The sequence below is a fragment of the Falco rusticolus genome, chromosome 6, assembly GCF_015220075.1.
Source record: "Falco rusticolus isolate bFalRus1 chromosome 6, bFalRus1.pri, whole genome shotgun sequence".
Taxonomy (NCBI): domain Eukaryota; kingdom Metazoa; phylum Chordata; class Aves; order Falconiformes; family Falconidae; genus Falco; species Falco rusticolus.
Genome location: NC_051192.1, coordinates 67,507,499 through 67,520,869, shown reverse-complemented (window position 1 = coordinate 67,520,869; position 13,371 = coordinate 67,507,499). Strand labels below are relative to the sequence as shown.

The 13,371-nt window shown below is 38.9% G+C and overlaps 1 protein-coding gene across 1 annotated transcript; it reads right to left on the bottom strand.

The window, feature by feature from the left end:
- Positions 1–6,907: 6,907 nt before the first annotated feature.
- Positions 6,908–12,366, bottom strand: TMEM18 (transmembrane protein 18). Its single transcript, XM_037392538.1, has 5 exons — positions 12,301–12,366; positions 11,936–12,056; positions 8,781–8,835; positions 7,633–7,726; positions 6,908–7,539 (listed from the first exon to the last, which is right to left on the bottom strand). The coding sequence occupies exons 1-5, from the start codon at positions 12,346–12,348 to the stop codon at positions 7,450–7,452; spliced, it is 408 nt and encodes a 135-aa protein (XP_037248435.1). The 5' UTR covers positions 12,349–12,366; the 3' UTR covers positions 6,908–7,449.
- Between the last annotated feature and the right edge of the window lie 1,005 nt (positions 12,367–13,371).

Below are 13,371 nucleotides of genomic sequence, written 5' to 3'. Positions count from 1 at the left end.
TCTTTCAATTGAAAGTATTTTTGGTGATATTTCTGAGCTATTGCAATCTGGAATTGACAATATTGGTACGTATTAACATGCAAAATAATTAAATAAGCTGAAAAAATGTGATAATATCCATTTTTTTCTGTTGTTTTAGCTTACTTGGCACGTATTTTATGTCTCTCAACCATGATGCAACCATGACAAGTTTCTTTACGTTTATTAATTTATTATTCACTTTACAAATACATTGATATGACTTGCAGTTCATACTACAAAAAACCCCTGAAAGACTCCAATGCATTTCACTCCACTTAAAGCGTCAAAATCGTGATTTCAGTCTTTTTGGTTGATTTATCTAAACTTAGAAGTCTAGAAAGTCATCAATTCCATGTGTTTCTTCAGAGCTTGGAAAAGAGCTTGCCATTTTCTAACATAGATGTATAAATCAATCTCTCAAGTATATTTCATTCAAATATAAAGCTTACAAAACTTTTTGTAAACTTTATACAAGTTAATGGTTTCGGGAACCATAGCTTACCTCTAAGCTATGTTCTTTTTTTAAGTATCAAATAGTTAGTGACAAATCAGTTTCTGAGGAAGCTGTATTTAAGAATATTTTGGAACATTTTTACTTCTGTTTCAAAGATAATTACACGGAACTCATATACCATTACAACTGTCATTGTTTGCTCACATGTAAAACCAGTCATCTAATTTTGCATCTTAAATTTGTTCTTCCCACAACACCGGGGAAGCAGAAAACTTGGGTAACACACACTATTCACTAACAAATTGGAATGTTTGATAGTAAAAATCAATAAACTGATTCGCTAGAAAGAAATCAGTCTCATGAGGTTTTTTTTTTTAGCTCTTCCTAATGAGAGGGATGTTGTGTCCTGCTTTTTGAGAATTACTGTAGAATAATTAGTCTGATTTAGGATTTAGAGCCATTGAAACAAGAAAATAGGTAAAACTGGACTGGTTTGCTTGTGTTGACTCTGATTTCAAAAACAGACTGTGATTACTTACAAAAGGTCTATCCATAAATGTACAAACCCAACACCTTTAAGTAAAGCCATGAAATCTATTTCTAATCCCCTTTTACAACACAGTTGTAGACTGCATGTATTTAAACAACCAAAAAGCTTAGTTCCCTGGATCCTGTCAGAAAACACTTTGCCATGAGAAGCCAAAGACTTTCATATTATTTCTTTAGTACATCAGCTTCCTGATTTTTGTGGTGCTTTTGCTTGAGTACAAATCTTACAGATGGCATTCTCTCCAGGGTGACTATACGAAGCTGATTAACTAATCCCTAAATCAGGGTGGAATATGGTATCGGAGGAATGACTCACAGTTATGGACCTAAAATGATTCACGTCTTGTAGATCCTACTCTATATTACTTCAATGTATATTACTAATGAGATGTTGGGTAGATCATTACTACCAACTGCAAAGGAATACCCCACTTTGTTCAAGCATTTATCTCAGTTCCAGAGCATGATTACTTAAATGACCTGAAGAATTTCTAAAAACTTGTTTCTACCATATTAAAACTCTTCCAAGCTTAGTGTTCCTTAGATCAAGGTGTATCAGTCCTGATTATATGAAAAACTTCAGATCCTACCCTGCTAGTTGAAACTACCTAAGTGTATTTATTACACAATCCTATGATTGAGAGGCCAGTATGACTTCAGCTTTGTCCAGCTGCCTCCCCTCGGGTCACTGTGCAAACCCCTTTTCTCAGGTTTTTGCTGGATCAGAAGGGAAGAAAGGTATACAAGATTGTATTTCTTAGATTCAGGGCTGGATTAACAAGCATGTTATAAATGACATTTGGAACTTGTCCATTTTAAGAAATGTACCTTGTTTCAATCAGTTCTGCTGAATGCCTTGGTAATTATTATAACATTTTCAGATGAAAGGGGCAACACATTTGATCCTGACATTGATTTCAACTGGTTCTAGCTCTGGAGTGGGCCAAAGAAAACAGGACCATGATTTCAGTGGGACCACTTAAAGTCAGTGCTTATAGTAGTGTAACGTATTACCAGTTACAGCTCTTTTCCTGGCTTCATTATGCCTGTGAAACTGCATGAGAAAGGTTCCTACAGTTCGTATTTACATGACACAATAAACACAAATACAGGAAATGTGGAGGCCTTCCTTTTAAGTCCTTTGAGATATTTCCTACTCAGTACAACACCATTCCAGTTTTGCAGCAAAACAGTGGTAGAAGTATGGCCGCAATTTGGAGAAACTGGTCAGAAGATAGACCACAAAACAGAGGTCCATAAAGCACATTGGTTTTGAGTTACAAGGCAGGCATTTCACAAGCATGTTGGGTTATAATTGCCTAACCTCCTAACCTTTCCAGAGTTGCTAGGTGTATGTGCATGCATGCAAAATGACAGGAAGGGGACTGAAGTCCATTCAAACTGAAATACAGACTTCTTAAAGAGGTGGTGTGTGGAAACAAGGTCAGATGAATTCCAAGGATAAAAAAAACAGGCTCAAAACCAGGTATGCAAAGGGGAACATCAAGTAGAGAACTCTGCATCTACAACTTCTCAAATGAAGTCATAAAGCCTCTGAACACTGCTAAGATGGTGCAGAAAGTCTGAAGTGACTTCCAAGAATCTCAGTCATGACTTAGCAAGTAATTACTAGCTACACAACACACTCAAGACAGACTAGGTAATGGTGCATTATGCAAAGGTAAATCACAAAGAAATCGAAGACACGCATAAGGTCTGTCAGTTCATGAATCTGCTTCAGTGAGCTTTCCTACATATTGTTCACACAACGATGTCATTGTTTTATTTTTCGTTGTTATACTGCTTTTTAATTGGTTGAAGACAGGCTCCTCCATATGAAATGCAGGTATAAGCAAAAGGTTGTTTATTTCACTGCCGCATTAAGAAGCTTTAAAACACAAAATAGCCCCAGTCCTGATTCCGGAAGCATGTATGCACATCGCTGCTACAAGCACTTTTTAATGTAAAAAACAAGACTCTCAGTACACATTTGAAAGTGACTGGGGATGTGTCTTGGAACTGAGATAACAGTTTATGGTTTTGAAGGTGGAAGCTACACTACAAGCCGTCCTGGCCATTCCAAAATGCTGCAGAAAGTATTTACCAAGCTATGGTGAAAAGCCCTACAGAACAGCTCAAAAGGAAAGCGTTGAGAGGGCTTTTACGTGTCAGCTAGTGACACCCAGTGGCGAGTTTCGTTAACTGTAAAGACCTCGCCTACTGATGCACAGAAAAACACCAATACTTTTATTTTGTTGAGACACATCAAAATATCTAAAACCTATTTAAAAACATTAAAACATTTAAATAGAGAAATATACACAATGTGATTTACCTACAAACATACTCTGATGTGTTAATTATAAAATGGCGTGTTCACCTACAGTGAAAAATTACTTTTTCCTTCTGATTTTTTAATCAAGCTTACAATAAAAGCAAAAATAGCTGTATTTAAAGAAACAGAGACATTACAGCTGATTTTTTTTCTATCTTGATCACACAAAGAATCACTACTCCCCTTTTTCCTGACATTCCCAGTTCCTACAAAAAGGAGTTCAAGATTTGAGCTTATGATTCTCAAAATACAAAAGCAATTCTTCAGAGACTCTTCCTCCATTTAAGATTCACAGCAGAACACCATCTAACAGCATTTCTGGAGTAGGTTCCTTGTTTTAAGACCCAGATGATGAAAAGTATAAAGAAGTAAGACTTCTCTTCAGAGTTCTTTATTTGGAATACATGCAATGATGCAGGAGACCTCAGTTTACTGTCCTCCCGTGCCTTTTGGAGGTAGGTGATTTTTATGTGAGATTGGGATATCCAAAACATGTATCAACTAAAGTACCAAATACTCCCGAGTAACAGACATGTAAATTCCCTTATCAGATCTGTTCCATGACCAAAAAAGCGGTGAAAACACAGTCCAAGATAAGGATATGAAATTTCAGTGGATATGGAAAAAAAAAAAAGAGAATTCTAGGTTCTCATCCTTGGAAACTCATCTCTTCTCAGTTACTGTATTTCCACAGTGAACACGGCCAAACCAAACTCCAGGAAGTCTGCCAACTAAATTCTGCTAATCTATCTTTTCACATATTTATATGCAACAAAACTGCTTTCTGCTATGGTAAAATTCCAGGTTAGTATTACTTTCTCCCTTTTAATGTTTTTCCACATTGGCTGACATCATGTGCTGTTGTGGAAATGCATGTTAAGGAAGGCTGAAGATTTGAGTCACTGCCTGCAAGATAGACAGAACGAGTAACTAATCACCTCTCTCTCCTGTTAACTCTCCAAAGAACTCAACTGATCAGCTATCAGCTTTTCTGTATGCACCTTCCAAACTGAAATAAACAGGCTCTTTTATAGGCAATCTAAATTCGGGTCTCCAATTAAAAGCAGCCTTAAACATTTGGCTCTCATTCTCTTACACATATGAAATTGTAAGTAGGTAAAACAGTCTCTAAATTCACGATACTACTTTGGTTTGTCAGCAAGTAGGCCCTTACAATATATTATTGCACTATCACTTCATAAATCCAGGCACATAATGAAAAGCCACGCTTTATTTAATTCAAAGGGTTTCTCTTATGGTTAAAGATACCTACTTATTTTCTTTTTTTCTTAAACTTAGCTTTTAAACTTCATGTCTCTTAGGCAGGGTTAGCTAGAGGACAACTCAGATAAAAGCTTGAGTCTTTCTGAAATGTAGAAAATGGGAATATTTTTCTGACAAATACATATGGAAACCACACTTCTGTGTTTGTAAAAAATTATCTTACATAAAACTTTTACTTACAGTTTCAGTAGTCAGGGAATGTATAAAAACACCAAGCTTCCAAAAGTGTATATGTTGAGATGTTTGTCTTTCAAAAAATACTGATATAATTTTGGAATTTTCCAGCTGTTTATACTTTCACTCACCAATACTTTTAGAGACAACCCCCATTGATACTTTCTATACCAAGTATTATTTGCGTCCTAGCTATTGCATTATGTCAGTAGTACCAATACTCAACAGATAACATACAGCTTAAATACATTTCTACTTGCTAATTAAAAATAAAGTGTCTGCCACTCACGCTCCAGGGTTTCTGTTCTTCAACTTTCTCAAAGGGCTATAATGCCCTGGGATCTAATATAAAACGGCAAAATTACTCCGGTAATGCAATGCGAATGAAATACTGCCTGAAAGGTCAACTACACTGAGAGAAAGAGGAAAGAGAATTTAAGCAAGCACCATTTTTTTTATTTCATTGGGGAACCCCAAAAGTAGCGAGAATTTCTCTAACTGTTGCGCCAAGCAAGAGTAACACAAAATTGGGCAACATAGACAAAGTAATTTCTGTTATCTTAACTGGTATGCTAGAAAGGACAGTTCTAATTGCTGTATCTCATCAGCTGCACATACTTACAGAGGAGCAAATTCTCATTTTTTTCAACCTCACACAGAAGAAAGTAGACAAAGTACTGAACTACCTGGGGAAGGTTTGCCTTGGATGTACTACATAAGGCACATTGTTTTTCAGTTGCAAGAGACTTGCTGCTTAGCTGCTCTGAACCACCTCATTTACTGTGAATCAAACTCAGACGCTGTGAAGCTGAAGGCTATAGATAACAGGTGGTATCTCAGTATGACGAGGTACTACAGCTTTACACGTGTGATTCTGAAACAACTGCGCAATGATATAGTTGCAGAACAGTTCACAAGTGGAAAGTCAGGAGCATAGCATTTGTGTGGTCATGCTTAGGGCCATGTATGAAAAATTGCTTATCTTTCCCCACTGAATCATTAAAAGTAAAGCTGAACTTTTCTAAACAAGCCTGGAAGGACTACATCTATCTATCTAAAAATCAGAGGCCTGGTTCCTTGGTCCTGAACACAGGTGGCATAGCCTATCTTGCAGCAATTTGGATAGATTCTCCTCGCTCCTTCAAAACAGGGACTGTTCTCAAAAGGCACATGCTATCTACCTGACCAGAAGAGATGCCTTCACAGAGACGGGACAGTTGACACTACCCAAAATTGCACCAAGACTCACAACAGAATGGATGATTATGGGACAACATAGCAGGTCTGCATCTATTAAGTTTGCCAATACAAAGTAGCCTAGCTGTCTGTAATAGTTGATAGGGCAATGAGTGAGTAGAGCCATGCTAATTCAATCCATGGGAAAGGTAAAGAAATCAATCCCAGACTAACACTCCACTGCCCTTCCACTACATTGTGAAGCCCTCTAGACAGTTTCACTCTCTAAGTAGAAGACTTGCAAACTGCAAGCAGATTCATCTGCATATCTCCCTTGGGTCTGTATTGCTATTGGTGTGAAGATTACTCAAGTGTTTAAAATTAATTTCGCAAATAATTACTTAGCTTAAAAATTCACTAGTGTTCTGCATTTTTGTACCCAACTGTTCTTCACAATAGTCTAAGTTCAATTTTGTAGATCATCTTTCCTATGTCTTAAACGACATGTACTCTAGACAGAAGTTTAGGTTTCCACACAAAGGTTTATCTATTTCCAGATAAAACTTTTACTAAATATGTAGACAGTCTTCCATTGTGTTCACTTCTCTCCCTAAATTTCCTTATTCCAATAAAACCAGGTTACTCTGAGTAAAACTGAAGTGATCTTCATTTTTACCAGAGTTAATTTTTCATTTTCACTTATTAAAAAAAAAGTAAAGCATTAAAAAAATTTAAAAGGAACAAAATTGCATAGAATGCTATGAACCTTCTCCCCTTCCTTTCTGTTCTACAAGTAAGTGAAAACCATTAAAATTTCAGCCAGTTTTATCTATTAGCATTAAAATCATGAAGTGTGCAATTTTACCATCTGGGAATTTTTATGAGAAAAAAAAAAAAAAACAAACCAAATTAACTCAATTTAAGATACAGTGGATAATTTTATTTATAAAATTGTTATTGGAACCCAACACACATAGGAAGTATGAAACTCGATTTATAAAGAAGTGAAATGCTTCACAGAAGCATGGATTCCTAAGGCATTCTGAATACAATCCCTCATTTACTGGAATTCATGACACTGCTCCAGTTGACTTCAGCAGCAGAAGACTGGATACTTGATAAACACACAGTTAAGACATAGTTAAAAAATACATAGGCAAAAGGAAACGAACTGGAAGATTGTGTCTCACCAACAACAGCAGCCCTGGCCACAGTGGAAAACTATCTTATGCAGAAGGGCACAAAGACCTGTTAAGACTGGGTTTCTCAACTTCACAGCCAATTCACATGTATTCTAGATACTTGCTTTCACCTAGTTGTCCATGACAACAGGTTGCAAGTCCTCTTGACATCAGATACAAAATCATTGCTGTTTCTGTATAAATATACAGAAGAACTGGTTACCTGGACAAGTATTATTAGAAATAAATAAAAAAAAAAATAGCATAAGGCTCTTTCAGTTCTTTTTCTCTTTCTCTGCTTTTATTCTCTGCTGTAGCATCTTCAGTTCAGTCATTACATTCAAAGTTCTGTAAACCCAGGTAACCTGAAAAGTAAATAAATTATTAAATTTAACTAATCCACATACATTTAGTTATCAATTTAATGAAAGCATCCATATAAATGAACACATACATACCACAATTATAATAGTATTCACCAGCAGTGGTGCTGAAAATACAAGTGAAATAAACATCCCTCTTGAATCAAAGTACTGGTATTTAGAAAACAGCCTGAAAGAAATAAACCAAACAAAAATAAAATAACAAGTTTTATTCAGTGTAGTTCACATAACACTAGACTTTCACACCAACTATTCAATGTCGACATTGTACAGATTATCCTATTTCTGGGGATCCCCATGCACAGGCCAGCATTCTACTGTATTAAGTCAGAACAAAGTGACAGTCAGTATCTTGTCAGTTATGAGTATTTATTACAATACCAATCTTTCTCTTTCTTTAAAGTTTTACTGTGCAAAACCTAAATAAAACAACCATAGATTAAGTAACTTACTAATGTTATTACAATAATACATATATTTGATCAGAAATCATGCTTATCCTGAAGGGTCTGCAATGACTTTCTCAGGTATTTTGCTTACTCATACTAGAAAAAGATAACAGAAATAATAGCTGTAGCAAGGCTGTAATTTAGCCTGAAGTGAAACATAAAGACTTACAATCAGATGCCTGCATAAAGTAGTGTTAAACATGTAATTTCCAGTTTCATCAGGGGAAGGTTAGTTCAGTGCTTATGAAAATAAACCACCAATTTAATTCTGGTACACTGGCTTAGTAAAAAAGACAACTGTTAATGCTTTGTATGTAACTATGCAAGTATGTAAAATAGTAGTGATACTTTTGAGAAGTGGTGCTTAACTTCAGCTTATTAAACACAAATAGCTACCAAAGAAAATCCAATAAAAACAAAAAAATTAAAATCACAGCTCACATCCTTCTTCCCTTAACAATCGCATTCTTCTTTTCTCTTAGTTCTCTGACTAGTTAGTTTACAACCATCCATATGAACATATTTATGCAGTACAATCATGCTAGCTATGAAAAATTACCTTTTCTTATAAACTAAGTGATAGCTGTGTTGTACTATATGATTTTATTCAGAAGTTTTATATTAACCAATGGAATAGACCCTCTGCAATCGCATTCTAATGATGATGCATCTAAGAGGTGTCTAATGATGACATGTTTTCTGGGAATGACAGGAAAACAAGACTATTAAGAAGAACATTCATTTAAATGTAAAAATTTAAGTGAAAACATTTACCTCCAATTCATGGCTGCTAATTCATTTATATATTCAGCGCAGTACACTAAGCCCACTGTACAACAAAAGAAAAATATTTGATTCAGTATTTCTCTAAAACTTAACTGCCATCAGTTCTGCCATGTATACTAAAGATATATACATATCAGACATTAGAATTCCTTGACCCTCAGAAGATCAAATTACACATTTAAATATTTAACTGCACAAAACTAATTTAATGTCTCATATAGTTACTAAGTATAAAGTGATCACAAAACGTACCCACTATATTACAAACGTATAGTCCTACTCATCTGAGCTTACAGAAAGACCTCAGCACACAAATGAATTAAAAAAAAAAATAGTTGTTATTTTTGATGTTATGGTGTCCTAACATCACTGTCTGAAGTTAGGGTACTAATTACATATACGCATTTTGGTAAAATACAAACTTTGTTTGAATAGGTCTATAGCAGAGTAGTCTGCTGCAATCAGGTGAAAACTAGCATATTCTTACTCAATAATTGCATGAAATAAAAAGCTATCAAGCCAGTAAGAAAATTCAGTGCAATCACATGTTTAACAGAAAACCAACACAAAATTTTAAGTTTGTCCTTGTATCATTTTCCACAATAAACAAAGCAAAAACTCCCCAGATTCACTGGCTAAAGATGACCTGCACAAGGCAATTAAATAAGTAGTCTGGTGATATGAAGGAGTGCTATCTTGTTTTGCCATCATCTGGATTATCTCTGTTTGGTACTGCACAGTATAAATATACCTATGGCTGCCCAGCTGCCAAGGAAAACCAATATGATAATTTAATAATTTCCTCAGTTATTTCTGACTATCTACAATACAAAATTATATATATTGCAGACATATAAAAAATGGTTCAGTTTTCCAGGTACAAACAAGGCTTGGACTCAATATGGATATATTTATGCACTCATCTTGTTAACAGCAAGTTTACATCATATCTGGGCTTAAAATCCATCAATGATCAGTTCCATTGCATTTTCCAACGCAGTTAGACCTTGGGCATTCAAACTAGTGTTAGTATCCCCAGCAATACTTCAGATTAAGAGTCTAAAGTAAACAGCATGTCACTGGAAATTCTGAATGTCTAATAAAAAAATTAAGAAAGAAAATTCTGTATTCTTATAGGGAACTTTCAGGCCTATCGTGTCATAAACACGCATTGTTATTTTGCTCTCTGTAAACAACTTTAAACTTTGCAGTTACAAACAGATACATGGAAAATACTAAGTTTTCTAGATTCCTTTTTAGGGGTACTTAAAGTTATTGGAACCTTAGCTTTAGCCAAGATAAGTTATTTGCAGATTTGAGGAAGCTATAATTCCTCCATCAACTTGACTAGTTCATTGAATGGTATTTGAAAAAGTCAACATAGTCTGCAAGCGGCTTTTTGCCTGCAAATCTCTTTCAATTGCTTATTCTTCCCTCATAACCCTGCAAGCATGACAGAACTGAGGTACTGTATAAAAAATGCAGCTCACCAGAAAATCCAACCCACAGCTAGAACCAATAGGCTCATAATATGTGGCTCTAACCCAAACCCATGCCATCTTAATTAAACTGAAGCTGCTGGATCTTCGGCCAGCCAACCATAAAGGCACAGCTTTGGCTAGGCAAGGTGACTGTGGATTCCTAGGCTAAAATCTGATAAACACCAAGATAACACAATCTGTGTAGGAAACCAACTGGAAAAACAATCTAACACCAAGGAAAGCTCTGAAGGGTGGGAACCAGCAGGAGACAAAACTAATTTAAGGGAATAGGCAGTAGAGATCTGCTGAGCCTCTCGAGGAAGATCTCAAACACTCTAGGAATGGCTCACACGCAAGATCAAACAAAGGTTACTTTGTATGAACTAAAGACTAGTAAGAGCCAACAGCCCACCGAAGGGTGAGTGAGTAACAGCACAAGAAGCAGTAGAGTCAGCAGATTTCTGCAGTAACTGGGGGAAAGGTAAATGTGCCAGGGGGAGATCGTGACCACCAACTCAATTCAAGACCAAAAAGACTTGCCGTTGCTGGCCCCCCCCCCCCCCCCAACTTGTAAGGAGCATGTGTGCTAATTTATGTGGCAAGCGTGGCTGATGTTAATAAGAGGTGGTTCACACTGAAGGACAAGAATAAAAGAGGAAGGAAAGCATCTCTTTCAGAGGGAATAAGAATTAAGAATAAAAGAAGGGATGTCTGGATGGGTGTTCCTACAAGAAATACCACCTGTTGGCGGGCCCTGGATTCAGGACTGGTGATCAATCTCTCTCTCTCTCTCTCTCTCTCTCTCCCCCTGTCGTCCCCCCCGTGTCCCCATCCCCCCCCCCCCCCCCCTTTCTCTTATCCTTTTACCTTTTTCCAGCAAGTAACACAAGGCGTAAAACTTTATATCATGGCAAGTAATAAGCATTTCTCCTACCCAATTATTTACCAACGAGCCTGACTATGGAATAGAAGTCTCTATTTACCTATGGACCTCTGGTATTGCATATATCCTATTCCAACCAGGAGAATCAGCAAATCTGAGTCACTCCTCCCTCCTTCTTGGTGGGACGTGACAAGCTGTTACTGCAATATACCAAAGCAGTCTTGCTCTTCCTCATGCCAGTATTACATCTGCCAGCAGGGCATATGATGAACCTGCTCTAGAAATTAATTCAGCTGAAAGTGGACCATATTTACTGAACTGCAGCCTTAGAGGCATAAGTAGAAGAGTAGAAGGCAAATGCTGGCTCTTAGTAGATTTCTCTTCTGCTTCTCCAGTGCAGCAACAATATCCTGGGAAGCTGTGATACACACAGCATTTATCATGGAGAAACTTACTTATCCCAGATCCTCACCAGGGCCAGAGTTTTAAGTCACTACTTCATACAGTCTTGGAAACTAAATACATGTTTACAGATCACAGCAGCATCTGTAACAGTTTATCACGTATAGATACACACATTACTACAAGAGCAAAACTGACTCGCATGCACTTTATCTCCTGCGAAGCGTAAACCTGTATGCTGCGCCAGTACGTGAAGAAAAACGTTATCGTTAAAAGACCAAAAGAAACTACGTGCCAGTACCAGCGGCCCCGGGAAGGCCCACAGCCCGCCCGCACCCCCGGGGCGCCCCTCAGGGAGGCCCGGCCCCAGCACTCACCCATGCAGAGGAAGTGCCCCACTTGCACCCGGTAGTGCTGGAAAGATGCGTACGTCAGGAGGAAGCAGAGGACGTGGAAAACCGCCAGCCCCACCAGCCAGGGCTCTGACCAGTCCGTCTTCTACGGACAAAACGAAAGCAGATTAGGCAGGAGCGCCGCCAGGCAGCGGGAGCGGCCAGCTGTCCTTCCTCCGCGCCGAAACAGCGGCCGATCCCAGTCACAGGCCGCGCTCAACAACCGGCCCCACGCCAAGCTGGGCAAGGAGCGACCCCCCTCGGCGTGGGCTTCCCGCGCACACACGGGGCCGGCGCCTCCACCCCGCTCCCCGGGCGAGCGGCCAGCCCGACCCCAGCTCCCTCCTTACCGCCAGGACAGCGGCCAGCCCCGGCGGGTCGCTCAGCGGCTGCTCCATGGCGGCGGCAGCGCCGCTTCTCGCGAGACTGGGCGCCCGCCGGCTGCGTGCCCCGTGGCGGCGGGCGGCGGGCACGCGCCAGAGCCTTTTCCCGCCCGCCGTGGCAGCGCGAGGGGCACCGTTAGCGCGTCCGCCCTCGTCCCCTCAGAGGGAAGGGTTGTGGCGGCTGGTGCTGTCCGTGTTTGAGAGGGCCAGCGAAGGCGGCTCCCCACACCCCGGTGGCTGCCTCTCGCTACTGGCCGCTCTCACAAACCTGGTGCTTAAAGAGAGATTTCAGTCTCAGATTCCTGTCAGCGAAGCCAGGAGAGTCCATGAAGCTCACCAAGATTAGCTTTGTTAAATCAACCATACTACCATAATGCCTCCACGTTCTGCTCCAATAAAATTAGTTTTTCTGACATTTTGGCTTACCAGATGTAAAGCCTTGGCTTCCATGCACGACCCCTCCCCCCCCCCCAAAAAAAAAAAAAAAGTTTGAAAGTCCATGTGTAAGTATACATTGCAAATACTTTTTCCATTTAGTCTACCACATAACCTGATACTGGTCTTCACCATGAGGTAGTCTCTCTTCACTGTCACACTTCTGCAATGTAGTGTGAGATGTACCTGAAGCAATAATTTGCTTTAAGTTTATGGTAGTCTTTTCTACAACGACAAGAATACCTAGAGGGTAGGGAGGCTTTTACTTAAAGCATTGTAAAATTAAGTAAGGTGATGCAAAGGGTGGTCATTTCTATTACCAATTTTAAGGCAGGGTGGTGGGGGTGGTGGTTTGATTCCTCACCGTAGGTTGGGAAATAAGACTGGAAGAAACAGACTTGTCATTTGGAAAGGCTTATGGCTAATGTAACAAATCAAATGGGTTTGGATTTTTGTAAACGAGGAATCAGTTTCTTGAAATACCTCAGTAGCGGACTACAGTAACTCCTTGTGATGGCTGCGGGGCTTCACTGAGTGGAGGACAGAGCAGCTGCCTTATGGGCAGAATGTTCTGGTCAGTGGTGAATACGTCATGCAGACAAG

Bases quoted from the DNA above. Each gene is read 5' to 3' on its own strand.
- TMEM18 (XM_037392538.1), bottom strand. From the start codon at position 12,348: ATGGAGCAGCCGCTGAGCGACCCGCCGGGGCTGGCCGCTGTCCTGGCG. The intron at 12,057-12,300 runs GTAAGGAGGGAG...TTTTGTCCGTAG, and splicing joins GGCTGGCCGCTGTCCTGGCG to AAGACGGACTGGTCAGAGCC. The intron at 7,540-7,632 runs GTATGTATGTGT...TTTACTTTTCAG, and splicing joins TGAATACTATTATAATTGTG to GTTACCTGGGTTTACAGAAC.